The 25008-nt window shown below is 48.4% G+C and overlaps 11 protein-coding genes across 12 annotated transcripts; 7 read left to right on the top strand and 4 right to left on the bottom strand.

Annotated features, from left to right (window-relative positions):
* Positions 1-2080: 2080 nt before the first annotated feature.
* FVEG_15623 (hypothetical protein) lies at positions 2081-2615 on the top strand. The gene has a single exon (XM_018904810.1). It carries the CDS (start codon positions 2195-2197, stop codon positions 2537-2539), a length of 345 nt encoding a protein of 114 aa, XP_018750424.1. The 5' UTR covers positions 2081-2194; the 3' UTR covers positions 2540-2615.
* A 420-nt stretch (positions 2616-3035) lies between these two features.
* On the top strand, positions 3036-4033 carry FVEG_05366 (hypothetical protein). Its single transcript, XM_018893562.1, has 2 exons — positions 3036-3415; positions 3471-4033. Exons 1-2 carry the CDS (start codon positions 3329-3331, stop codon positions 3666-3668), a joined length of 285 nt encoding a protein of 94 aa, XP_018750423.1. The 5' UTR covers positions 3036-3328; the 3' UTR covers positions 3669-4033.
* Positions 4034-5561: 1528 nt separating this feature from the next.
* FVEG_05365 (hypothetical protein) lies at positions 5562-8168 on the top strand (the record flags this gene model as incomplete). Its single annotated transcript, XM_018893561.1, has 1 exon — positions 5562-8168. One exon carries the CDS (start codon positions 5562-5564, stop codon positions 8166-8168), a length of 2607 nt encoding a protein of 868 aa, XP_018750422.1.
* Positions 8169-8190: 22 nt separating this feature from the next.
* On the top strand, positions 8191-10522 carry FVEG_05364 (hypothetical protein; the record flags this gene model as incomplete). The annotated part of the gene is made up of 3 exons (XM_018893560.1): positions 8191-8421; positions 8468-8743; positions 8791-10522. 3 exons carry the CDS (start codon positions 8191-8193, stop codon positions 10459-10461), a joined length of 2178 nt encoding a protein of 725 aa, XP_018750421.1. The 3' UTR covers positions 10462-10522.
* A 149-nt stretch (positions 10523-10671) lies between these two features.
* On the bottom strand, positions 10672-11836 carry FVEG_05363 (oxidoreductase; the record flags this gene model as incomplete). Its single annotated transcript, XM_018893559.1, has 4 exons — positions 10672-11069; positions 11118-11444; positions 11496-11689; positions 11743-11836. 4 exons carry the CDS (start codon positions 11834-11836, stop codon positions 10752-10754), a joined length of 933 nt encoding a protein of 310 aa, XP_018750420.1. The 3' UTR covers positions 10672-10751.
* A 282-nt stretch (positions 11837-12118) lies between these two features.
* Positions 12119-13246, top strand: FVEG_05362 (hypothetical protein). Its single transcript, XM_018893558.1, has 5 exons — positions 12119-12223; positions 12273-12351; positions 12401-12441; positions 12494-12974; positions 13024-13246. The coding sequence occupies exons 1-5, from the start codon at positions 12190-12192 to the stop codon at positions 13094-13096; spliced, it is 708 nt and encodes a 235-aa protein (XP_018750419.1). The 5' UTR covers positions 12119-12189; the 3' UTR covers positions 13097-13246.
* A 97-nt stretch (positions 13247-13343) lies between these two features.
* Positions 13344-14246, top strand: FVEG_15622 (dihydrofolate reductase). The gene is made up of 2 exons (XM_018904809.1): positions 13344-13547; positions 13644-14246. Exons 1-2 carry the CDS (start codon positions 13410-13412, stop codon positions 14109-14111), a joined length of 606 nt encoding a protein of 201 aa, XP_018750418.1. The 5' UTR covers positions 13344-13409; the 3' UTR covers positions 14112-14246.
* FVEG_05361 (hypothetical protein) lies at positions 14081-15390 on the bottom strand. The gene is made up of 2 exons (XM_018893557.1): positions 14928-15390; positions 14081-14876 (listed from the first exon to the last, which is right to left on the bottom strand). The coding sequence occupies exons 1-2, from the start codon at positions 15283-15285 to the stop codon at positions 14311-14313; spliced, it is 924 nt and encodes a 307-aa protein (XP_018750417.1). The 5' UTR covers positions 15286-15390; the 3' UTR covers positions 14081-14310.
* Positions 15391-15488: 98 nt separating this feature from the next.
* Positions 15489-17078, bottom strand: FVEG_15621 (3-oxoacyl-[acyl-carrier-protein] synthase II). The gene is made up of 3 exons (XM_018904808.1): positions 16538-17078; positions 15767-16489; positions 15489-15718 (listed from the first exon to the last, which is right to left on the bottom strand). Exons 1-3 carry the CDS (start codon positions 16940-16942, stop codon positions 15557-15559), a joined length of 1290 nt encoding a protein of 429 aa, XP_018750416.1. The 5' UTR covers positions 16943-17078; the 3' UTR covers positions 15489-15556.
* Positions 17079-17383: 305 nt separating this feature from the next.
* FVEG_05358 (OPT family small oligopeptide transporter) lies at positions 17384-20715 on the top strand. 2 transcript variants are annotated; one of them, XM_018893555.1, is made up of 9 exons: positions 17384-17604; positions 17658-18513; positions 18560-18899; positions 18946-19164; positions 19212-19407; positions 19462-19667; positions 19716-19746; positions 19804-20009; positions 20055-20715. In XM_018893555.1, exons 2-8 carry the CDS (start codon positions 17748-17750, stop codon positions 19963-19965), a joined length of 1920 nt encoding a protein of 639 aa, XP_018750414.1. In that variant the 5' UTR covers positions 17384-17604; positions 17658-17747; the 3' UTR covers positions 19966-20009; positions 20055-20715. The 2 variants fall into 2 exon arrangements, with proteins under 2 accessions (XP_018750414.1, XP_018750415.1); XM_018893556.1 differs by lacking the exons at positions 19804-20009; positions 20055-20715 and having other exon boundaries at positions 19716-19771.
* Positions 20716-21782: 1067 nt separating this feature from the next.
* Positions 21783-24490, bottom strand: FVEG_05357 (hypothetical protein). Its single transcript, XM_018893554.1, has 5 exons — positions 24026-24490; positions 23775-23971; positions 23387-23723; positions 22696-23335; positions 21783-22644 (listed from the first exon to the last, which is right to left on the bottom strand). The coding sequence occupies exons 1-5, from the start codon at positions 24345-24347 to the stop codon at positions 22134-22136; spliced, it is 2007 nt and encodes a 668-aa protein (XP_018750413.1). The 5' UTR covers positions 24348-24490; the 3' UTR covers positions 21783-22133.
* Between the last annotated feature and the right edge of the window lie 518 nt (positions 24491-25008).

Below are 25008 nucleotides of genomic sequence, written 5' to 3'. Positions count from 1 at the left end.
AATTTTCATATGGTGTATTCATATGTCACACTGCTTCTGATCAATATATGCGAATTATACCACAACGTCGCATCGATTGCACAGTCAATCACATGTGAATCGATACGAAGACTTGTAGATAGGTCTGCAAAAGGGTATTCTTATCCGCCCCAACGACATCCCAATCAGGCGGTCTGTATCTGGGCCTCGGGGTGAGGAAAAACAGCGGAATGCCTTAAACCAAAATTCGCTGATCTCCCACCAAAGCCCATCCGCTGTATTTCCTCACCCCCTAGCTAGATACGGTCTCCTTTCTCAAGATGCAGGTTTGAGTCCACTTCCGGAGCGTTGTGTAACGACGGGCTCAAGAGGTAAGCAGGTAGAGTAGCCAAAATAAAGCTTATCAGCTCTGTCATATCTCAATTCAAACAGTGTTTGCTCATTCACTTTAAGCAACTTAGAAATGGATGTCAATTGGATCGCTCACTGATTCGATGTCTGGCTTCCTCACAGGGTTACGAGGAAATACCCGGAGAGATATAGACTGGGTACGTTTACCATGGCGAGTCTTACGTTACACAGTAGCTGATATTTACTGGAATGATATGCTCTTTAATGATTATCAAGACACTGAATGGTTTGGCCTGAAGAACTCGCCAGAGTACAACGCAAGGGAGGACTTGTCGACGGCTGCTTGATTTACTACGAAGAATTTACCAACAACCATCCAAACTTTCGGTGCGGTTCTAACGCCAGATATACGTTAAGGTGCAGTATGTGATAAAGTTTAGTCAAAAGACCCATACTTGTAGGTGACAACTTGTCCATAGCTCGCATCACTCATAAGTTTCATTCTAGATCTAGCAAGATATCTCCACTCACCTAGTTCGAGCAAAGAAACCACAAGACACTCGCATTCATTGGCAAAGATAATACCATACTGATCCAATGAAAAAACCTCATAGCAACAATTGTGATGCTTACCTCACGGAAGTTCCCTTCGGTGCTACTCAGATGAGGCCTGTTCATCTCTTCAATGAAGAGAGAACTGGCTACTCCACTGAATGACAAAGAGAAAAGAAAATCGTACCACAAAAGTACCAAGATTAAACTAGATAGGCCATAATAATATCCACCTCTCAGCACGTCCCGAAGATCTGAGACTCCCGGTACGCAAAATAGGGCTGATATAGGCAGGTACAAAGTCGGGATGGATCATGGGCCGAAACCTTGATCTCAAAATTGCCGTGAATACTCCAACAGGCAAGAAGTTGTCAATAAGAGATGAAAACCAAGGATAAAACGGCATCTTAGTTCCAAAGATGTTGCCAAGATGAAGAACGCCTCTTGGTAGAGACTGATGAGAGTTTCTTTAGCTACCTTACCTTTGAAGCAGATGCTACCATTGTGAGATGCAACCTATCGACGTAATTGACGGCGTGGCCGTTAGAGCAAACGATGCAACGGTCTAAGAGCTCATCGCTGCTTTGTCCCTTGGAGAAGAGTCATCGCAGGGTCTAGAACCCGTCAACTAAAAGGCACCAACCTGATAAAGCAAGGTCAATCGGATCAGAACCTCCTCGCTGGAAAGTGCCGTTTGACACTTGCAACTGTGGCTTTCAGCTCAAGGCCACATCGTCATCCCTTACCATAGTTTCACTAGAAATAAGAGCTTGGGCTTATGTGGCTGCGGCTCGTCAGTCTGCCCTACGCTCTAGACCGTGTCTTTTGTTTAAGGTTCTCAGTAGTGGAAGACGCCGCGATGCAACGTTCCCACACTATCTCTAGGTTAGAGAGAGTTCTCGCATAGCTATTTTGAGTTCCTGGACTCTTGATTGCTTGGTGCGTACCGACACAAAGGGTCGCAGATAATTGAGTTTATTTGGCGAAATCGAGCTTGGGGTAAGCCACTTTTGACTATAGTAAGGCTGACTGACATCAGGCGAAGTTGCCAACAGTTGCTGCGTACGTGTGCAACCAAATCAGCCAATGTGCAGATCTGAATCAGTCAGTTGCTTGCACGATTAAGCATCTGACGTGGAACCCTCAAATATGCTGGCTATGGCAATCTACCCTACCCCAAAAGCCATCAGGCAGCAAAATAATGCATACGCTAAAAATGCCAATATTCAATTGACCAACGAGATCCCAGGCCGCGTATCTCATGATAATTCCCCATGACTTCACCAAGCCAGAATGAGGTTGCATCGGAGATATGAGAAGCCCCCCGCCAAGCAATACTTTGTTCTCTCGGCCCAAGGCTGAGAGAACGCCCGGGTTCGGTGTGACAGACCTTGATCTTATCTCGACATTATCTGATACAGATGGGCGAATCATTACCCAGACCGTCAATCTTACATGCATAGAACTCCTTCTAGCGAGCTTCTGGAAATGGAGCTTTGGTGGAGACGTGGTCACGAGGTTGTTGTTTTCTCTCTTGGCGGGAAGGATAAACGGTGCCGATGCTTCGGTGCTTCCGACTATGGGGAAATCGGTCTCCACCCGGCGGATGACGGTCCGGGGTTATGTCAGCATCTCGGCCGACCAGTGCCGTCCGTAAGCTCCACATGTTGTCACTGGAATTCCGCTGGATGGGAAGTGAGGGGAGAAGAGATAAGGGGAACCAAGGGATGGGCTTTGTGGGCGAAAGTAAGGGACTTGCCTACGGTTGAGCTATTTACTGCTCATCACAATAAATGCCGAATAACTGTATCACGGTAGTGTCTGACTCCCTTATCATACGACTTTCCGATTGACCCTATCGTAATATTTACCGTATCACTCGTACTCAGCACTGACTCCTTGTGTACACCTGAATGGCTACCTGCACGGCGATCAATGTCAAAGGTGAGCCACAAGGTCGCATCGTATCTTCAATTGGACCCCGCGGAATCCATAAGCTATCCAAGCCGGCACGTCATACCCAAGAACAGCCAAGCTAGCCAAGCCTTCGTCTGACTACAGGCATTTTTAGCGTCGCTCCATAGGGCGGCATCTGCTACGTAGCAACTATGGTTGGCGTGGTCTTGGACTCTCGGTACAGCTTGGGGTAGATCAGCCGCAGGAGCATTGTTGACAAGAACTTTTATTTAAGGGAGTCTTTCCCCCCTTGATGATTCTATCTTATCCTCATCATCATCATCATCATCAATCAGTTCCTTCGTCAACAAACAAACTCTCCTTGAACATCTTTTAGATTGCACCAGGAGTGCCTTGAACACAGCTACAGTACCTTGAAGGTTAATAGACGATATATCTACGATACCCATACTCAGCAGACTAAAGACAGTCGAGCAATTACTTCAACTATACACACCACATACAACTCTTCAACTTCACAAAGATCACAATGGCTTTCGGATCTTCTCGCACCAGAACCTCTTCTGAGGAGCAGCGTGGACGAAGCACTGAGCCAATTCCCCTCATGGAGTCTAAGGTATGTGACACTGAACTCAGACTTAGCCTGGACCCCACTAACAAAGCTATTTCAGCAACGAACAAACTCATACTCCAGCGAGTTCTCGACCCGGTCTACGGCATCTTCCACAACCAAAGCTTCCCGCTCTTGGTTCAAGGCTGCTCCCCAGCCAGTCAACAATGTCACCTACTGCGGCCGCCATTCAAGCCAGTTCCTCTTTGGCGGCCCTTCTCTGGCTGATCTCGCCCGGGCGATGTTGGGCAAGGATTGAAGTGTCAGCTGTACGAGCACATACGAACAAGAACAAAGAAACCCTGCTCTGTCTGCAGCATCACCAGCACTATAGCATGACCGCCTAATCACGCCAAAGCAACATAACACTGCGCTGGTTGTTTCACACTCACTCGTCGTCACTGGCTGGTACGGGACGGACACTCTCATTCTCTGGGAAGCGTGGCGTCTTTGGTATGGTTACAGACACTTGTCCATCCAACCAGGCGCAATTAGGGAACTTTTTTAGGAGTCGGGGTGGGAATGACTGTACCACAAGAGACCATGATACCAATTTCGTGTAACAATACCTATTAACTACAATGAGTCCATGAATTCGATACAATTTTTAACAAAATCCGCTAAAACCTTTTCTAAATTTGGTGTAATGTTCAGCAAGAAAAGTAAAGAAAAAAGTCTGATCAGGCCGTGTTTTCCGTTTCACGAATCGTGAAGATCCTCGCATTCGGAACGATCTTCGCATTGCGTGGCTAGTCTTGGCGATTATGAGCCAAGACCTGGGCCGCGTAATGTTTGGCCGAGCATCCGACTATGAGGGTATTCAGGGTCCGGGAATATTACGATAAAAATATGGCTATTCCCGGTGTAGTCCTGGAAACACTAGGGTAGGTCGGTTCATCATCCGAGCAAAGATCTAGACCAGCTGATTATACGCGGTGTCCAATAGATAAGGGCTGGCGTTTCTTACGATCCCCTCATCTCCTGTGTTACGGATAATTTCTATTTATTCTCTGTGATATGTTTGGAGTATAGCTCATCATATTCGATCGATAGCTTCGGGAGGGTTTTGGACATCACCCCCTCACAATTAGAATAAAGTGTCAGTCAATCAAGTGTATACAATAGGTCAAGTTGAACATACCAAGCGCAGATTTCACGAACTCTAACTTCTAATAATCATTACCCAGTGAAGCGCACGTAGTCATACATAAATCCCTCTCAATAGTTTATTGATGATCATGTGTGATCTATTGTGTGTCGGGAGATCCTATTGTGGTGCTGCCTAAATCATAAGGCAAACATTTTCTGGGGTGATGCGCATGCACCATGCTGTCAACGTCTTCAGCCCTACAACGATACCGAGCTGTAAATCAAGCTGACTACCGGGGACGAGCTGGGATAGATCGAATTTATATGTGAGCATGTTGGAAAATATGATCAAGAATTGAAAGTGCAGATGGGCTTGAGAACGGTCAAAAATGCGAGGAAAACGAATTTGAGGCCGAAACTGACCCTATAGACAAAAAAAGAGACCCGAAAGCCATTAAACAAGTCATGTTGAGAATTCGTCCTTTTGTTCTCGTCATGAGAGCTTCGCAGATCAAGCTACAATTAAACTGCGATCACATTGAAATTGGTGGTGACCCACCAATCAGAGACCGGGACCACAACTGCCTGAATGAAAGTGGGTCTATATTGCTAACCTGTCGTTTGGTATCCGTAACTAAACCTTCACTTCACGCGGCGAACCCCCAAATTCCATCTCCTATTTTGTCCGCGTTTGCTTCGAATATACCATCAGCGTCAGCCAGTTCAATCATCGACATTGTGCGGTTTGGTTGTTCCGCTTGTTTTCTACTTGATGTCTTTGCGCCGATCTTGAGTGCCACAAGCTCAACCGCGACCTAGGCCGCGCCCATGCATGCTTTGACGTGAAATCATATCTAGACGCGCATATAGGTGAGTTTACCCCCCAAAAATCATCAAAAGGAACGCGACGATTCGATGATTGCAATGCAAGGTCCGCGCTTATGGCTGTGACTGTTGCGACCCTGTTGGCATCCCTTGGCTGACCTCCCTTTGCGTACAGAACCGCCAAAGTTCAATTATACCGGTCGCCGATAACCTTCCATCACATTTACGCGCAAACACCATGGTTAGCAAACGCAAAAGAGTCCTCGAGGACTTTGATCCCAACAAGTCTGATCCCGAAGACGAGAATTTCGACCCTTCGGAAGCTGGACCACCCCGAAAAAGCACAAAGAAGCACTCCCGTTCACGTAGCGGAAAACCCAGCCGCCGACGCAGGAACGGTTACCTGGGTTCGGACATCGATGATGACGAGGATGAAGTCTCTGATAGCAACGAAGACGATTTCTTCGATGACGAAGAAGAAGAGGATGATGCTGCTCCTGTGAATGCCGCTGGTCGTCGCGCCAGAAAAGCTGCCACGCAGCCACGCAACTACGCAGAGAGCAGCGAAGGAGAAGAAGCATCGGCTACCGGCGACGAATCTGACAAGCCAGGCGATGAGGACATCAAAGTTGACGAAGATGTCAAAGAAGACGACGCCGAAGGCGAGCCCGTAGAGGAGCCTGCCAGGTCAACTAGATCCAGAGTTGTCAAGCTGAAACTCACCAACTCCAAGTTGCCTGCGCCTCGTAGGACTACTCGAGCTCATACAGAGGAAGCTGAAGAGTTCCTTGAACTATCCCACTCTGGAAAACACGCCGTCCCTTCACGCGATTCGCGAAGTAGAAGCCCTGAGACATTCGCTCGGAGCACAAGAGCTACACGTGGGTTTAAAGGCCTCAAGAAAGCCCCGGAGACGATTCAAGAGGCCACACAGGAAAGCAGCTTGAAGGAAGTCAGAGAAGCCGACCAGCCCGACGAATTATCTCAAGATCCCGAAGAGATTGAAAAGAAAGAGGTGGCTGATCAAGAAATGCTAGATGCTGCTGATCAGGATGCACCTGGAGAAGATGCGCCTGTGCAGACGGTAGAGGACGAGGACGATGAGGATGATGTGCCTGTTACTCGCCGAACCCGTGGATCCCGCGCCAACGCCTCCGCAGCACCGGAAGAAGCTGAATCGGATTCTGGACCTAGAAAGACGCGCCGACTTACCCGCAAATCGAGCAAAAAGTCTCAAGAAGTCAGCAGTGATTTCGAACCAGGCGACGAATCTGACGACGCAGAAGGCTCCGGTGCAGAAAAGCCCCTACCTCAAGATGACGATGACGTCGATAGCCCAGTTCCCCGCGGCCGACGTTCCCAACCCGCCAGATCTCGCCGTGGTGGGGACTCTGGAGACGAGGAACCCGAATTCGACTTGGACGAGCTGAATGAAGAGGCACGAGAACTTAGGCAGGACTCGCGCTCTCGTCGCCGTCGCCCAAGAAAAGAATCGCCCATCGTGTACCAGGAAAGCACTCGGCGAGCGAGAACACGGGTGAATTATTACATGCCCCCTCTCACCTCGGCCAATATTGAAGAGGAAGAAGTTGAGGCTCCTGCTGCGCAATCGCGCTCGCGCCGAGGACGTGGCGGTGCCAGTCAAGGCTGGGAACGCAGCCTCAACACCACATTTGGACCCTTTGGAGGCGGCGGCGGAGCTGGATCCCTTCTTAATGGGCCCTGGGGTACTGGCGCAGCTGGCGGGGTCGATTCAGACAGCAGCGACGATGAGATGGTGCATCGCTCTAGTGTAGCTGGTAATGTCGGTATGACGCCGACCGCAGCGACTCACGGTGGGCTTCTTCCCGGTGTCCCTGGACTAAACCCTGATGCTGGCGCTCCCAACGTTGGCAAGATCAAGGACCGTAAAGCTCTTGCGGATGCTGATCCTCTGGGTGTTGACCTGAACGTTGACTTCAGCAAGGTTGGTGGTCTTCAGGGACATATCGATCAGTTGAAGGAAATGGTACAGCTTCCTTTGCTCTATCCTGAGCTCTTCACACGATTCCACGTCACTCCACCTCGTGGTGTTTTGTTCCACGGTCCTCCTGGAACAGGTAAAACGCTACTTGCTCGTGCTCTGGCCAACTCAGTTGGCTCCGGTGGCCGTAAGATCTCATTCTATATGCGCAAGGGTGCCGATGCCCTGAGCAAGTGGGTGGGTGAAGCTGAGAAACAGCTTCGATTACTCTTCGAGGAAGCGCGCAGAACTCAGCCTAGTATCATTTTCTTTGATGAAATTGATGGTCTTGCGCCGGTCCGTTCCAGCAAGCAGGAACAGATCCATGCTTCCATTGTATCAACCCTGTTAGCATTGATGGATGGTATGGACGGTCGTGGTCAAGTCATTGTTATTGGAGCTACCAATCGACCTGACAATATCGACCCCGCTCTTCGTCGACCTGGTCGATTCGACCGAGAGTTTTACTTCCCGTTGCCTGACATCGAAGGGCGAAAGTCAATCCTCAACATTCACACAGCAGACTGGGGACTATCAGAGAAGTTCAAAGATTCCCTAGCCGAGAACACAAAGGGCTATGGTGGTGCTGATTTACGAGCTCTCTGTACTGAAGCAGCTCTCAATGCCATTCAGCGAACTTACCCCCAAATTTACGCCTCCAAGGAAAAGCTTGTGGTCGACCCCGAGAAGATTGGCGTTCATGCCACTGACTTTATGCTGTCCATCAAGAAGCTTATTCCCTCCTCTGAACGATCGGCGACATCTGGTGCTAAACCCACTTCCCAAATCGATAGAGCCGCTATTGCGCAAACAGTTCAGCGAAGCCAAGAATGCCCTCGATGACCTGTTGCCTCGTAGGAAGAAGATGACAGCTCTCGAAGAAGCCATGTACGAGCAATTCGATGACGATGATCATGGCTTTGATAGAGAAACCATGCACCAGGAGTTTGAACGATCCAGAGTGTTCCGCCCTCGCTTCATCATATATGGTGTTAGCGGTATGGGACAGAGTTATATTGCTTCTGCCATTCTTCACCATTTCGAGGGTGTTCATGTTCAGAATTTTGATCTTCCCAGCATCTTGGGTGATGGAAGAGTAAGTTTGTGCACTTACACGGGAAACTACAGACTAACATCGGCAGGCTATGGAGCAGGTCATTGTCGGTCTCTTTACGGAAGTCAGGCGACACAAACCTAGCGTTATTTATATCCCTAACATCGAAGCTTGGTACATGGCACTACACAACACTCTGGCTCTTACAACTTTCAAGACTATGTTACGATCTATTCCTCCTACAGATCCAGTTCTTCTTCTCGCCACAGCAGAGGGTGATAGAGACGAGCTTCCCAGTGAACTCTTCCGCGATTTCTTTGGATTCGCAAAGAAGAACCAAATGAAAATTGAGAAACCTGATCTAGTAAGTCAGAGAGTTGTGGAATGGGGCTCCTGTGCTAACCTTTGTAGCATTCTCGAATGGAATACTTCAGCACAACGTTGCAATATGTTAAGAAGAAACCCCGCGAGTTCCCCGACCCTGAAAACCGGAAGAAGAGGGTCCTTGAGGAGCTTCCTGTGGCTCCTCCAATCGAACCACCGCCCCCTACCAAGGCTGATATGAAGGCTGCACAGAAGAAAGACCACCAGCTTCTCAATGCTCTCAAGATTCAGCTTCAACCCATCATGGATCAGATCAATCGAAAGTACAAGAAGTTCAGGCAGCCTGTCATACCTCAAACTCAGATCGACTATCTTTTCGCCGAGTCGGACCCCAATTATGTGCGTCCAGACCTTGAAGCTGGACAACTTCGACCATATGAAATCGTCAAGGACAAGTATGACAACGATGTTCTCAGAGATACCACATCTGGGAAGTGTTATTATAATCTTGAGACAACCACCATCGAGGAGCGCCTGTCAAATGGTTTCTATGCCCGTCCAAAGGACTTTCTTTTTGACATCAAGGCTCTTGCAAAAGACGCCAAAAATATTGGAGACAAGGAGCGAACTCTCAAGGCCAATGAACTCCTCAGCAACGTCGAGGTTGATGTCGCTAGTATCGAAAACCAAACCTCTCAAGTTGACTGGGAGGCGCTGTACAGACGCCAAGTCCAGCGTGCCAAGGATGCTGCGGAGAAGGAGAGAAAGCGAAAAGCAATGCAGTCTGTCATAGACCGTGTGCAATCTGATCTGGGAGGGAATGACAGCGACTCTCAAGGCCCTGTTACTCTGGGAGAAGCCGTGCCAGGATCGAGGACAACTGCCAGGTTCCAAGTTAGAAGCCCACTTTCAAATGGTCATGGCACCTCTGGCCAGGAGTCATCACACCCCTTGAGCAATGGCATCACCCACCGATTAGGAGAAGATGTACAGATGAGTGGTGTCCAAGATGATACGCAGGCTATGTCTGACATGGGACCTCCACCAAAGTCTCATGACCCCAGCGTGGCTCATACTGGCATGACCCAGATTTCACAGAAGTCAGTAGTGACTACTCTTCCACCAGGAGTTTCACCATCAGCTGTCATCAACGAGGCTTCAACAACTAAAACCTCTGACCCATCAACCCACCAATCCTCAAACTTTAGTCAAATGACAAATGGTGGCCATGCTGAGAACCGAGGTGTTGAGGATGATAGCCAAGTCGACATCCCAGACACGTTACTCGTAGCCGGGCACAATACTTCTGGAGATGACTCTTGGTTGCACTCTCAAGCTCAGGCTGCTGCAGCAGGGGGTAACCTCATGCAAGGATCGGGCATTTCTGGTAGCCCACCTTCGCAGCGATCATCCGGTTTCAAGGCTCAGAGTGTGGGCGGAATGGCCAACATCCTCAATGATCAGACTTCTGATGAATATCAGTCGGTTCGAAACTCAGGTTCATCCACTTCGGCTTCTCAACCTTTCGCAGGAGGCGAGATAGATACAGTCCTTCAGCACCTAACGGACGCGACAAGCGGCTGTACTATTGAGCAACTTGAGCAAATTAACCGTGAGCTCATGGATGCTATATGGCGCACAAGAAATGAGTGGAATCGCAGCAGAGTCGTTGACCAAATCATGCACGTATTCAACGGTGTAATGGACGACATTGATGGCATGCAAGGAGTTGGACCAGGTAGCCAAGTCCCCTATTGATGGCTGGCGCACCACAAAATCTCAGCAGATACGTGTTTTTGTAAAATGACAGGGAAAGGAAAGGAAACGAATGGAATGGAAAGGAGGGGTTTCAAAGAGTCGGGTGTACGTTTATAATCATGTCTAGGAGTTTGGTGAACGCAGCTTCCATGGCCAAGGAGGCATTAGATGTGTGTTCTAGAGGATATCATGGCTGCTCAGGTTGATTTTCCCCGTGCCAGTAGCTAGCTACCTGTACTACGGTCTCTTTTTTCCTACATATATTGAAACAATAGCGATCTTCAATAATTCTATAGCTTGGGTTTATCCTTTGTGCTGTCGTAGCGCTTGCCCTCATCTGCTTGCTCTGCTACAGTCAAGTCTGGGAGACTTTGAGGCATGATCCTCCGTGGTGAGGCACCTGGGACTACATTGTATTTGGAGAAGTCGGTTCTTCCCGCATGTTGGCGGAGGAAGTCTTCATCTAGTAGGAGCTCACCGTTCACAAGGCTTGGAGAAGCTTTGAGAATCTCGAGGATAGCGTCGGAGAAGATGGTTGCCTTTCGTAAATCATTGGCTTCTTCCGGGTTTTTGCTTGTGAATTTCTCTGTAGCAGCCGACTCGATGGCCTAATATGTCAGTTGTTAGAGCAACTCAAGGTGTCAGATCCAACATACCACAGCTGGCCAAATCGATGTGATGGCCATATCCTTCTTCCCCTCGCGCTCAAAGTCCATGGCAAGACCCTTTGTGAGAACACTCATACCAACCTTGCCCATAGCATATGCGGTCTTGCCACGGAAGAAACGACTATAGATAGGCGGGCTAACAACAACTATCCGACCCGAAGAAGAAATATGAGGAAGAACAGCTTGGACTGTTGCGTAGAGTCCTTCTGGATTGACGCGCTGCATGAGTTGGAAGCGCTTTACGGGAGTCGACGATACAGGGGCCCAGAAGATGGCGCCTGAGTTGTAGATGAGAACATCCAGACGGCCATAAGTCTGGGGTTATTAGTGGGAGAGTTAAAAGGGAGAGCAGTTTGGTAAACTCACGGAGATAGTATTCGATACAAGAGCATCTATACTTTCGGGATAGCGGACGTCGACCTGAATAGCAGTAGCGTCGCCTCCCTCAGAAGTAATCTCACGAGCAACTGTTGTGATGGTAGAAGCGGAAGAGTTGGGATCTGGAGGAAAGAGTTTTGGTAGATTGGAGGGATCACTGATAGTCTTTGCAGCAACAACAACTTTAGAGTGTTAGTTTCATAAGTTACAGTACCTATAGTGAAGCTTGACATACCAGCGTAGCCATTGCGGGCGAGGTCAACGGCGACTTGACGGCCGATGCCTCTGGAGGCGCCTACAACAAGGGCAACAGGTTTCTTGGATACCATTGTGAATAGTTGTTTTACAGGTTTCAGAGTCTGTATAGATAAATACTGACGATCTGCTTATAGATCCGACCAAGCCAAATCAAATCAAATCAAATCAAATCAAATGAAATGTCCTGAAAGGTCCAAGTCCGATGCACCCCAACCCCAACCCCAACCTCCACCTCCACCTTCCCCGAGCCTCGGCACGGGGAAAGACCCCACATCGACCGGGGCCGAGATCCGTTTAACAGGTACCTTAGAGCACCCTCCCTCTCCACCTTGGAATTGTATATACAGTATCCGTACCTGCAAAGTCCGGATACAGATCTCGTCATTTACTCATCAAATAACGTCAGAAACAAGTGCCGTCTAAGATGGGTGGATGTATCGACTGCTACCTAGACATTGGTGAGAGGCTTGACATCTCTGTTTCCTGGACAGCACTGATATGTAACAGTGTCATTCTACAGCTATGTAGGATATGCGAACTTGAGGCAGAACATGAGCAAACTTGCTGCTCATGGGGTTCAAGTAAAGTATGTTCATGGATATCCATATCTTTAAGCAAGTCGCTGACTTTTATAGCTTCATCCCTGTCTTTTTGGGCGGCATTATGCAGACATCAGGTAACTAACTATACTGAACCGAATACCACGACTTCTTCTTACATAGACTTAGGAAACCGTCCTCCATGGGTTCTCAAGGCCAAGGGGAAATATCTTGCTAGAGATTCATTCCGCGCTGCTGAGCGTCTTGGAGTTCCCTATCAAGGCTCACCACCCGATATCTTTGCCATCGCAAAGACCGTGTCACCTCTCCGCGCCCTACACTTTATCAAGGACAACTACTCAGAGTCAACTTATCTCGCTGCAATCCGGTTCCTGTTCCACAAGATCTGGCTGCCTCCTCATGTCAATCTTGCAGAGGATGAGAAGCTTATTGCAGCTCTCAAGGAAGCAACGGATGAGCTAGATGGAGGGTCTGGCAAGAAACTGTTCTCTGATGAGGATGTTGAGAAGATCATGAATGGAAGAGAGAGCATGAAGGAGAGGGTCAAAGATCTTACTGGTGAAGCGGTTCAGAAGGGCGCTTTTGGAGCTCCTTGGTTGATCGTGACCCGCGATGATGGCAAGTCTGAGGCGTTCTTTGGAAGTGACAGGTAAGTCGTCAATGTGGCAAAGGAAAGAAAACAGAAACTGACTTTGCAGATTTAACCATATTTACCGGTTTTTGGGGGTTCCTTTCAAGGATGTTGAGATTTTGCCTCCATCAAAATTGTGAGGATAGTCTCACTCGATACCTAGATACCTTTACTTAACCTTGGGCCATTAACAGATGGAATTCATAAGCCTCGGACTGGATTTGTACCAACAACGACGACAGAATTTAATATAAATGAAACGAAACACGATCTATTAATTAAAAGCCTAAGAACAGTTAAAGATGTAGAATAAATACGTGATACGTCGTCATTCCACGTCTCAGGCGTCATTAGTCCTATCACCGTTACACACAAACAAACCCACTCAACTTAAGCATCATCAAACCTCCACCTCAAACTAACCTCACAGATTCATCATCAACGTCTTGAGCAATGCAGTCTCTCGAACTGAATCTCATAGTCGCGGCCACGCGCAACATGGGAATTGGCCTCCATGGAACAATGCCATGGCAAGGTCTACGCAAAGAGATGAAGTACTTTGCGCGCGTCACAACTCGGATGCCACCACAGGTATATATATTGCTCTTCCTTACTTTGCCATCTGTATATCGCTGTGTTGTCGCTTTATTGAACAGACCATGGGAGCCATGTACTGACTCGACCAAGGCTCGCTCATCCTCTATCAACGCAGTCATCATGGGCCGAAAAACCTGGGACTCAATCCCCACCAAATTCCGCCCTCTCAAAGACCGTCTCAACATTGTCATATCCCGCTCCGCGCCCTCAAAGCTCCCCGAAACAGTCGAGCCTTCTGAACCCGTTAGAGTTCAGTCTCTTGAACTTGCTCTCCAATACGCCCGTACTCATAACGATGTCGGTCGAATTTTCGTCATCGGTGGTGCGCAAATCTATGACGCCGCTCTCAAACTGCCAGAAGCACGACGGATCCTTCTCACGAGTATTGAGCGTGATTTTGACTGCGATACTTTCTTTCCTGTCGACCTGAAAGATGGATCATGGGAGAGAAAGTCTAGAGATGAGCTGCAGGAGTGGACAGGTGAAGAAATTGAAGAGGGTGGTCAAGAAGAGGCTGGCACAAAATATGAGTTTCAAATGTGGGAGAAGCGTGCTTAGTTAACTAGGCTATACAAATACAATCACAACAAAAGAACATATATATGAGGTGGAATATCATCAGGGAATCATTCATATACAACCGCCATGCCTAGGAAAATCCCTTCGTCCAGTGCCCTATTCATACAGCCTGCCCGTTCTATTTTTTTGTCATGTAACCCATACATCCATCTGATAGTACAAATATTCCTTCCGCATTCTAGTTCGCTGAAACCTTGACTGTCTCCTTTGTTGATACATGCTCCTCGTTCACCTCCTTAGCAGGAAGACTATCCTCCTGCTGTCCGCCAAGTTGCTTCTCCAATCTCGTCCAGAACACATCCACCGGCTTGGCCATAATCGCTGGTAATTGCGCAGCAAGGTTATTGTCCGAAACAGCCTCGAACTGCAACAGTGTCGACCTCATCCAGCCCACGATAGCGAGAAGAGCTCTAGGATCTGCATCAGCAGAACCCTTGAACAGGTTTCGCCAGATGGCGCTTGCTAGCATCGCATCGCCCTTGATAAAACCCTCGTCGTATGCTAGCAGGAGACCACGCCACTGAACGAAAATGTCCTTGAGGTATCGCTGGCGGAGGGCGCTCGATGTGATGTGGTGGTCGATGTGCATCTTCTTCTCGCATTCGAAGAAAAAGTGGTCTGTGAGCTGGTGCTGCCAGTTTTGGAAGCCCTCGCGGTCGAAGCAGCGTATTCGGGTATTGATTAGGTAGAGGTGAAGCATGGTTACGTGGGACCAGGTGCTGAAGGTTGGAGGAAGTTTAAAGGCTGTGGAAGTTAGCATGATACAGGTACTTTGAGGTTTGTTGAGAGACATACTGTGATGCCAGGGACTATCAGGGTTCAGAGAATGCCCAATCTCTTCACCATCCTCCGCAAGCTGCACCTGATCATCCTTTCTCTCCTTCTCAGTGATATGATAGTCCGCCGCCTTCGCTGAAGCCTTGAAAAGCTGCTCCGTCGCACCCAACACACGATACGGCTCGGCCATAGACTTTCCAATACCCTTTAGGAGGCTTCTCGAGCTCGTGTTGCTGAAATGTCGTCGAGTAACAACCGCAGCGGGTGGAAGGAAATTCCTTGTCGTCGGTGCAGCGGCTCGTGATGCGCCGGCTCGCATTGCAGCCCGGAGGAGGGTCCGGGCCTGGGTTCTACATGTCTCGCAGGCCATGCTCATTGTGAGAGTATGTTCAGTAGGGAAATTCGGTGTGAAGGGCCTGGGCAAGGCGGGATGAGAGGCACTTGGAGTGTTATCGTCATGGACCCTTGGATACTAAGCTAGTAAGTTGAATCTGAAATTTTGTGACTGGTTCGGCTGTCGGTAATATGGTGCGAAATGCACTGTGTCTACTGTGCTATATATCAACCATGCGATCACTTGCGAATAAAGAGGAATTTGATCAGCAGAAATACAGTAGTATACAGCTATTTTACATTTTACGTTAGCATCATCGATATCTGGAAAATAACAATGAGCTATTTGTACCACCGAAGCCAAAGCTATTGGATACGGCTACATCAACCGTCTTCTCTTGTGCTTCATTTGGCACAAAATTAAAGCCAGCTTCAACATCTGGCTTCTGTAGGTTTAATGTTGCTGGCACAACTCCCTGGGAATAGTTAATGAATGCGTCTTCACGGCTTTGGAATCCACATACCTCATGAATGGCTAGGATGCAAAACAAAGCCTCAACAGCTCCAGCTGCTCCCAGCAAATGCCCGACTGCGCCCTTGGTGCTGCTGACTGTAACATCTGACTCTTTCTGATGTCCCTCTTCGCCCAGCATGATCCGTTTGATGGCCGACGTTTCCGCTACATCCCCAACATGAGTTGCTGTCGCGTGTGCGTTGATGTAGTCGACCTGTGAAGGCTTGATGCCTGCACTTTTGAGTGCTTTCTTCATAGCAAGATATGCGCCATGGCCATCTTCCCGCGGTGCTGTCATATGGTGAGCATCACCGCTGCAGCCGTAGCCCTTGATTTCAGCATATATATGGGCTCCCCGTGCTTTGGCGTGCTCTAATTCCTCGAGAACCAACACTGCAGCACCTTCAGAAACAACGAAGCCATTGCGGTCAGCATCAAACGGACGACAGCTTGCTGTGGGATTGTCGTTATATGCTGTTGACAGAGATCTTGCTCTGCCAAAGCCAGCGAAAGTCAAGGGATGGATACATGATTCTGAACCTCCGGCGACCATTACATCAGCGTCTCCCATGGTGATAAACCGTGCTGCATCTCCGATCGAGTGTGCACCAGTCGTGCAAGCCGTGGTAGCCGTGTGGTTGGGACCCTGGAAGCCGTATTTCATAGCCACATGGCCGGCGGCCATATTGATAAGAATCTTGGGGACAAATAACGGAGACACCTTCTTGTAGCCCTGTCACATATTTAGCATAGGTTCGACAATAACCGGATGGCTTCTCACGTCTTGATGGTGCACTAAACTGGTCTCGTAAATCTCGTCTAGATTTCCAATACCGCTTCCCAAGCAAACACCTGTTGTCTCCTGCTGCTCCTCGTTCTTCGGCTCCCACCCAGAGTCCCTGAGAGCCATGTCGCTAGCTGCGATGGCATATTGTGTAAATTTCGACATTCGTCTTTGCTCATTTGCATTGACCCATTCTGATGCCCTCCATCGTCCTTCTCCATCACCACTGGGCACTAACCCAGAGACTGTGCTCGTCAACTCTTTCCATCGCGCCTGAGGCTCGAGATCTGCGACGCTGACGATTCCGCATTCGTTGTTAATAAGACGAGCCCATGTTCGCCCTACGCCAACTCCCAAGGGCGTGATAGCTCCCAGGCCTGTCACTACCACGCGACGCATCATAAACCCATTCCGAGGAGTAGGATCCGAATGCGTGCCACAAGGGAATAGCTGAATCGTATAGAAATCTTGACACAAATCAAGGGAATCTATACAGGTCCAAGTGATTACGGGACGGTGGAGCTGATGTTGTATAAAATCGATGGACTATTTGATCCCAACCGAAGTGGAATTTCCGTGTCAGGCTTAGTGCCATCTTGATACAGGGGCGTGTCTGAGGTACCTCTCATAAGTTCAGTGGGAATCCTCCCGAACCTTAACTTGAACAACATCCTCCTGAGTAGATCTCTTACCGTCTTCGGATTATCTGGAGGATTTGTCCTTTTCATTGTTCGATGCTGAACCAACAGCTGATATTATTGTCAATTATTGTTTGTTGACAGGCTTATAAAAAGACCCGAGCCTCAATAGACGCCACAAAGTAGTACAAACAAAAGGACACTTGCCTCATATAACGACACGACTTCAACGACACCTTGAGTCTCGAGCATTCAAAAACTTTTGTACTCAGCTCAGAGACGTCTTTATTTTGCAAGAGTAGGAAAGAATACATGTCATAGCTTCGTCTCAACCACGTCTGTTCTCTGTCTAGGGCTTGAGGCTACCCTCACCTCAGGCTGCGTGTCCTATACCGGATGAGATGCAAACCGATTTCACTCAAAATAGTGAGTTCATGCCAAAGATTGCAATGCCTTTGAGATACTAATGTGGTATCTAGACTCTCTGAATTATCCAAAGAACTAGATGAGCTGCAGATCACTGTAGCCCACTTACCGATAATCCCGGGTGAGAAGAGCCAAATCTCATAATGCCAAAAAACAAGAAGTTAGGGTCGGTCTTGCCAGCCGAAGCCGTTGGCCAGAGTATAGGAGGTCCTAGCGGACGCTTGTCCACGTCTCTTGAGATTGAGGACTCATCAAATGAGAACCTCAAGCATCGCCTCCATGAGTGGGCAACCTCAGCGCGAAATGACGACGAGGCAGGTTCGGAATACGAGATGCTTATGGACCCAAATCTACCTGATGAGTATGAGACACGACGAAAGGGCTCAGGAGAGTCTGGTGACGAAGCAGCGCTGCTCAGTGGTGATGCAGACGACGAAGAGGAAGAAAACTCCCCTTATCCTGAAGTTCGAGCTGCGGTAAGAAACTTCGACGAAGATCTTCCATGCAATACAGTGAGAGCTTGGACTATAGGGATGACGCTGGTGATCTCAGGTGCTAGTATGAATACGCTCTTCTCTCTCCGCCAACCGTCCATCAGTATTGGGCCTCTCATCGCTCAAATCGTTGCGTGGCCTATGGGTCATGGCTGGGCAAAGATTGTTACTGACAGGGAGTTCACCACTTTTGGTATTACGTGGACTCTGAATCCTGGCCCCTTTAATGTCAAGGAACACGCAATCATCGTTGTCATGGCCAGTGTGTCATTCTCTGTCGCGTATGCTACAGATATCATCCTTGCACAGGTTGTCTTCTACAAGCAGGACTTTGGTATTGTGTTCCAGCTTCTCCTGACTATCTCAACGCAATCTGTGGGATATGGCATTGCGGGGATGCTACGCAAGTTCTTAGGCAAGTTGTCCCTATGTCACCGTGATCCCGCAACTAACCCTAAAAGTCTATCCCGCGTCCATGATCTGGCCCGAGAATCTTGTTGGTGTAACTCTTATGAATGCCATGTACGAGACAAACGATACACCAGATCCTACCATTATAGGAGGAAGAATGCACAGGTACAAGTGGTTCGCCATTGTAACTGCATGTTCCTTCGTATACTACTTCATTCCAGGGTTTCTGGCGCAATTTCTGAGTATCTTTGCTGTTGCCACATGGATGGCACCTCAGAATCCTATTGTGAACCAGCTATTTGGAGGACAGACGGGTGTTTCGCTTCTTCCTATCACCTTTGACTGGACTCAAGTAGCAGGATACGTTGGCTCGCCGCTCATTCCACCTTGGTATGTTTGAAAGAAACTCTTGATAGGAGTAGCTAATGAAGAAAAGGCACGCCATCGCCAATACTGTCATCGGAGTTGTTCTGTTCTTCGTTATAGGATCATCCTTTCTTCACTACGGCGGAGCTTGGTATGCTGAGTATTTGCCCATGAGTGACTCTGGGACTTACGATAATACCGGCGCTTCCTATAATACCTCCAGGATTCTCACGAAGGACTTTGATTTGGATGAAGAAGAGTACAAGAACTACTCCCCCCTTTTTATTAGGTATGATAAGCAGTTCGTACAACCATAATCAAGACTAACATGGAGAGCACCACTTTTGCCATATCTTACGGCTTGTCGTTCGCTGCTATATCGTCACTCGTTGTCTACACCTATCTGCATAACGGAAAGCAGATCTGGCAACAATGGAGAAACAGCACAAACGAGAAGCCTGACATTCATATGAAACTCATGAGAAAGTATAAGGAGGCTCCTACCTGGTGGTATATGTCCCTATTTGCTTTTGTATGTCATGATGCTGAGGGCCTCTTTTTGTATAGTCGACTGACAATGAAGTAGATGCTACTTATAGGACTCTATACAGTACTGGCCTACCCAACCAATCTCTCTTGGTGGGCTTTCTTGCTTGCTATAGCCATCTCTTTTGGCTTTGCTCTGCCTATAGGCATTATCCAAGCCGTTACAAACACCCAGATTGGCTTGAATGTCTTGACCGAGTTCATTTATGGATATCTTCAGCCAGGTCGACCTCTAGCGCTCATGATGTACGTTCAGCCTCCACTTCAATAACACTTGTGTGCTAACCCATTAAGCTTTAAAACCCTGGGATACATCTCAATGAAAGTATCATGGACACCCTCGAAATGACGAAAGAGCGAGACTAGCTAACACTCACCCCAGGGCGCAATCGCTTCGTTTTGTCTCGGACTTGAAGTTCGGACATTACATGAAGATCCCCCCTCGAACCATGTTCCTGTCTCAAGTCGTTGCCACTACATTCTCGTGCTTCATACAGATCGTCGTTCTAAACCTATCCCTGAAAAGCATACCTGGAGTCTGTGAGCAACCACCCTTCACGTGCCCTGGTGGCCGTGTCTTCTTTGCCGGTAAGTCACGCAATCCATCGCCTACAGCTCTCCCTAATTGGCTAGCATCTGTGATCTGGGGCCTCCTGGGTCCTGCACGCATGTTTTCCCCTGGTCAGGTATACTCTGGCCTCTTCGTCTTCTTTGTCTTGGGTGCCATTACACCAATAGTCATCTATGTCTTGGCCAAACGATGGCCGAGGTCTCCGGTGCGATATCTTATGGCACCCCTCATATTCGGAGGCGCAGGGGCGATCCCGCCTGCAACGCCGCTGAATTATCTCTCATGGGGCATTGTTGGCTTCGTCTTCCAGTTCTGGATCAAGAAGCGCCACTTCAGGTGGTGGACCAGACTCAACTTCCTGACGTCGTCAGCTCTCGATCTAGGTCTCGCCCTATCGACTTTGTTCATCTTCTTTGCTTTTACGCTGCATGGTGTAGATCCGCCAAGCTGGTGGGGGAACAATGTTGTCACCTCGACGATGGATGTCCAGGGGACCGCGATACAAGCTCACGTACCGGATGGAGAGCGATTCGGGCCCGAGAGCTGGTGATGTAAGAGGTGCATATGAGAGAAACTATTGTATCTAGAGTTGCATAGGTATTCTAGGCAAATTTGTTGGTGGCTGATGCATCTGCAGAACCGAACCATTGGATGCAACATATCATTCAGAGATATCTTGACTCTTGATGTTTAGAGTTATCTCATAGTATTCACTCAGCAGCCAGTCAGACTCAACGTGGCGCATGTCACGCAGATGGACAATAAGCCCGCCGCCCGCAGAGTCGAGAAGCTGAGACATATGCAAGACTATACTACATTGCATTGCATTGCATTGCCTGCCGGGAAAAGGTGCCGCAGCCTCAGGGGGCAAGAAAACACCGAGCCTTGATATAAGGTGCCAAAATAAATTTAGCAAAGAATGCCCTAAGCTCAGGCTAAGTTTACCTAATATTTTCATCGCTTGTGGTCAAGGTCCCTGAGTTTTCTTTCCTCCCCAAGCGCAGTATTGCCATTTTGTGTGTACATGCGTTTGTTATGGCTTGAAGAAGGGATATATCCATGTACCGGGAACCGAAACTAATCCAAACATTGCCTCTTTTGTTGCATCGCATGATTCGTTGCGAATCCTGTAGTCTACATACTAACTTAGTACCTAGCGAGCAAACCTGCATGCAATACTGCGCAAGCATGTCACTTTAGCCTAGGGCGGGCATAACACATTGCAGTCTAGAATCATTGAAGGAATATGATGTATCAAGCAAACATTATACAAAAAATATGTATCCATGCGCCATGCAATGCAGAAGATCACTTAAGTTAGCTGAAACGAAATAGCGTCTTGGTACTGTATTAGCTGCATTGCATGCCCAAGGTACAGTACATTTAGAGCTGGACAGCGACCAGTCATTTTTTAACTTACCGGGTTTCACCTTTATGACCGGTATTGGTGAGCGGTTCTGAAGATCATATGTTCTTCTTGTTGTTGTCTCTTATCTCTTCTCAGGCATCTATCTGATTTGCAGTTGATCACTACGTACCTTGTGCAGTGGACTGACTCCAACATAATCAAATGCCTAGCACAAGGCAGTTGATGCTACTACATTGCGATAAAGAAGCAAAATGGTAGCTACAAAGACAAAAATCATAGTTGCAAAAGTCTCAAACTAGGGGCAGATCACTTCTAGCCCATATGTTGCCATTGTATGGGTCAAGAGCGGAGTTCAGTCAATGCTGGGCCAACGGTCACTGCTTAACTTGGAGTTTCTATGGTATTGAATGACACATCAACTATCCAGACATGATTTCAATTGACACGTGTGGCATATGTTCCTGGATTGCGTCTCAAAACTCTCTTCTAGGACTAAATTGACATACCGTATTTGACATCTGTCTCCCAATCCAGCACACCAACTATCCTTCCTCCTACGCCAAGTGCTAGGCTCATCCGCTTCTACCGAGCTATTTTCATTTGCCCGCCGGATCCCTCGTCCATCAAGTTCTCCTTTTCTCTCAGTTGCTTGGCTGCGTAGAACTATTGTGTATCCTGCAAATGGACTGTTTGGAATGGCCCATTGTATGTCTGGGCTGCCAGGTCATCGAGGACGTCCCAATTTGAACCTTGAAGAAAACGTCATGGCAGACTAATCCATGTCGATGCTGTGGTCACTGAAATGTGAACTTTGTGAATACTCAGCAAAAGACAGAGATTGATCCATATTGCAGTCGGTAGGCGAGAATAGTGGCCTTGATGTCAAGGGGCCCGAGTGCCCACCAGCTTCTTGCTTGATCATGATGTGGTTTGCAGTCCCTGACACGCGACGGCTATCGCATGGGGATACCAAACTACCACGAGGCATTTGCTGGAATGGAGAGCGATACTGACTAGGCTCGTAAGTTGTCACCGGATCGCGTTCGACTTTGTGAGCCTGTCTCCTCGAAGCCTGTCTTATAGCTTTCACTTGTTCTTGGCGTTCGACCTCATGCCGAAACAATTCCAACTTGGAAGCGAACTGCTCTGCGTAAGGGCTCGAGGCGTGCCATGTTTTCAAGATGAATATTGCGTCTTCAACCAACAACAAGTGTTCCTTTTGAGCGTAGATGTCTGCATAGGTACTGCTAAGCAAGACAAGTGCCGCTTCAAATAAAATATAGCTGTGCCTTTATGAGCGAATATTCAAGGTCGACAATATGCAGCAGACTTACAGAGCTAAGGGGTCAGAATGGCGCAAGAGGTTGGCATGAAAACCCCCTTTCACCATTTCAACCGCTTGAAGTGATTGAGATACGCATCTTTCAGACAGTCTATTGATCTGTGTCTGGATGCCATCTGAGGCGTTCGTCCCCATGAAAGATAAAAGGAAAAAGGGGCGACAAAGGAGGATGTTGGCGTAAAACCCAAGTAAATGCACATGAATTTGAGACACCGTGGGCATTAAGCTGCTTGTCGTAAAGAATCCATCTTCTTGGAAACTTGGGTGAGCTTCTAGATACCCCAGCATTTGATTCGGGATCTCGATCGCAACTTCGTCGCATGAGTAAATGTTGTTCATGATATGACCAATCATTTTACATGCATCAATAGGGGGGTCGAGCATGTCCCTTTTCGGAACTTTGTTGGGACTGCTTGGTTGGTTGGGTGGCATAAGGGAGGATTCGGAGTATTCGTTGTCAGAGATGGCGAACGGTCTTCCTAACGTTGCAGCCAGGAATCTGTCTAGGACAAACAAACTTCTCCAAACGTTTCTTCGTAAAACTCTGAGTTCCTCGTTGGCGGGGAACTGGCTGATCTCAGACTCATGACCTCGATGAATCCCCAGGGCATACGCAACTCGAACAGCTCGCCCTGAACCATTGTTAGCTTCGATGGTTCGCACAAAAATACGGTGAGACTTGCCGCAGTATTCATAGGCAGTGTTCCTCATGGAAACAGACATCATAAAAAACGACATCAGAGCGAGAGCTTGGAGGGGCCAGAGGACGTCATCGTGGTACTGGGACTTTTCGAATGTACGGGTTGGGTGAGCCAGCCCCTCAGCTATATCAAATAGCTGGTGTTTAAGTTCCGGGCTCGGTGAGTGTGCTGAATCACCAAAATCCAAGGCGAGTGCAACTGCTAGAACCAAGTAGAAAATGCACCGATCGGGTCCCTGAACCTCATTCGGATTATTCTGGAATTGATACAAGGTTAAGCTCACAGCTTCTGGGTTGACAATATCGATGAAGCTCCGTACCTAATGAGTAATTAGTTCTGTTCTTCTCTCTCGAGTAGCCCAACGACTTACGTGGTTGAAATAGAATCCGATCAAACTCGCAGTTGCACTTGGAGAGAGAAACGGCTGCATCCTAGGGGCCACGGGGAGTCTTTCTGGTAGACCGCTCCAATTACTATCTGCCGTGAATTCCGAAGGGCCATCACGTTTCTCGATCGTGTTCCTGATATGGTGCATGAACGAGTGAGCAGTAGAACGCCCAACAAAGGCTAGGGCTATTAGTAACAGCTCTAAGATCACTCCGGAATAGCGAGCGGGCTTACAGAGACGATTCTGGCAATCTAGTAGCATGCAAGTGTGCGCCGGTACCTGGATCTCTTCGGATCCAGGAACCCGAACAAGTCGAAACCTGAAATCAAATTCGGGAGTGGCTGATCTCGCGAGGTTCTGTTGGATAGATGCATCATGGACCATGTCCAACGTACCGGAAAGCTCAGGCGGGTTAGAGCGCTCTCTATAAAGGCTTTGCCTCGATGACGGACGAGATGACTCGCTCGATGATACTGAGTCTGTACGACTCCTGTATTCACATTCCACTCTTCGTTTTCGACAATATGTACAAGGACGACGGCCATCACACTGCATGATAGAGTAGGTGTTAGTAAACGCATTTTTGTCCAGTTATTTGCGGACCAGGTCGCCGATCTAACAGACTAGATAGTTCGGGGTAAGATCATATAGGGAAACCCTCCCAGGAGTAGCTGCTCATTAGCAAGGCCACGCTTCCTGTGATTAGGATACAGGAGTCGCTTGTGGCTAGGAGTGAAGGATATCATGAGGTCCTCTGATAGAATGAAAAGAAAGGACATTGGTAAAGACAACTGTTTATGAATCAGTGGGGAATAGACTCCTGTCTTACACGTTGTTTACGCTGCCTGCATGCGTTACAGGCCTGCGCAACCCGTCTGCGCTTATCTGCTGGGACTCTCAGTCGCGTCATTCCAGATACAACTGTCAAGGTGTACGCTTCGAAGATAATCTTTGTGTCGTTTTATACAGAGGGGATTGTTCCCGCAAAACAGCCCCGTGGTGTTGATGTAAGCTCAAGCGTGTTGCAAAAGCGACTGGATAGCTGGTGACTTGACTGCTCACGATACGAAACTGGAACACATGGACGACTCCCACAACTGCAAATTCACCTCCGGGGGGCGCTCCTACCAGCCCTCGCCCCCTCCGCGCGCTCTACCCCGGCCCTCCCCGCCCTGCGCCCCCACTCTCGCCCCTCTCCTCACTTCGCTCCTCCCAC

Source organism: Fusarium verticillioides, chromosome 3, assembly GCF_000149555.1.
Source record: "Fusarium verticillioides 7600 chromosome 3, whole genome shotgun sequence".
Classification (NCBI taxonomy): domain Eukaryota; kingdom Fungi; phylum Ascomycota; class Sordariomycetes; order Hypocreales; family Nectriaceae; genus Fusarium; species Fusarium verticillioides.
The sequence above is the reverse complement of the archived record's forward strand: the minus strand, read 5'-3'. Positions and strand labels throughout refer to the sequence as shown.

Excerpts from the sequence above, each read along its gene's own strand:
- FVEG_15623 (XM_018904810.1), top strand. The coding sequence starts at position 2,195 with ATGAGAAGCCCCCCGCCAAGCAATACTTTGTTCTCTCGGCCCAAGGCT.
- FVEG_05366 (XM_018893562.1), top strand. The coding sequence starts at position 3,329 with ATGGCTTTCGGATCTTCTCGCACCAGAACCTCTTCTGAGGAGCAGCGT. Across the intron at positions 3,416-3,470 it reads TTCCCCTCATGGAGTCTAAG|CAACGAACAAACTCATACTC; the intron begins GTATGTGACACT and ends AAGCTATTTCAG.
- FVEG_05362 (XM_018893558.1), top strand. The coding sequence starts at position 12,190 with ATGGGTGGATGTATCGACTGCTACCTAGACATTG. Across the intron at positions 12,224-12,272 it reads CGACTGCTACCTAGACATTG|TGTCATTCTACAGCTATGTA; the intron begins GTGAGAGGCTTG and ends GATATGTAACAG. Across the intron at positions 12,442-12,493 it reads CGGCATTATGCAGACATCAG|GAAACCGTCCTCCATGGGTT; the intron begins GTAACTAACTAT and ends ACATAGACTTAG.
- FVEG_15622 (XM_018904809.1), top strand. The coding sequence starts at position 13,410 with ATGCAGTCTCTCGAACTGAATCTCATAGTCGCGGCCACGCGCAACATG. Across the intron at positions 13,548-13,643 it reads CAACTCGGATGCCACCACAG|GCTCGCTCATCCTCTATCAA; the intron begins GTATATATATTG and ends GACTCGACCAAG.
- FVEG_05361 (XM_018893557.1), bottom strand. The coding sequence starts at position 15,285 with ATGAGCATGGCCTGCGAGACATGTAGAACCCAGGCCCGGACCCTCCTC. Across the intron at positions 14,877-14,927 it reads TGATAGTCCCTGGCATCACA|CCTTTAAACTTCCTCCAACC; the intron begins GTATGTCTCTCA and ends TAACTTCCACAG.
- FVEG_15621 (XM_018904808.1), bottom strand. The coding sequence starts at position 16,942 with ATGATGCGTCGCGTGGTAGTGACAGGCCTGGGAGCTATCACGCCCTTG. Across the intron at positions 16,490-16,537 it reads GTTTAGTGCACCATCAAGAC|GGCTACAAGAAGGTGTCTCC; the intron begins GTGAGAAGCCAT and ends AATATGTGACAG. Across the intron at positions 15,719-15,766 it reads GCATCCTAGCCATTCATGAG|GGAGTTGTGCCAGCAACATT; the intron begins GTATGTGGATTC and ends AACTATTCCCAG.
- FVEG_05358 (XM_018893555.1), top strand. The coding sequence starts at position 17,748 with ATGCCAAAAAACAAGAAGTTAGGGTCGGTCTTGCCAGCCGAAGCCGTT. Across the intron at positions 18,514-18,559 it reads GATGCTACGCAAGTTCTTAG|TCTATCCCGCGTCCATGATC; the intron begins GCAAGTTGTCCC and ends TAACCCTAAAAG. Across the intron at positions 19,668-19,715 it reads CGACCTCTAGCGCTCATGAT|CTTTAAAACCCTGGGATACA; the intron begins GTACGTTCAGCC and ends TAACCCATTAAG.
- FVEG_05357 (XM_018893554.1), bottom strand. The coding sequence starts at position 24,347 with ATGCAGTGTGATGGCCGTCGTCCTTGTACATATTGTCGAAAACGAAGA. Across the intron at positions 23,336-23,386 it reads CACTGCCTATGAATACTGCG|GGCGAGCTGTTCGAGTTGCG; the intron begins GCAAGTCTCACC and ends ACAATGGTTCAG. Across the intron at positions 22,645-22,695 it reads CATTCTGACCCCTTAGCTCT|CTATATTTTATTTGAAGCGG; the intron begins GTAAGTCTGCTG and ends ATAAAGGCACAG.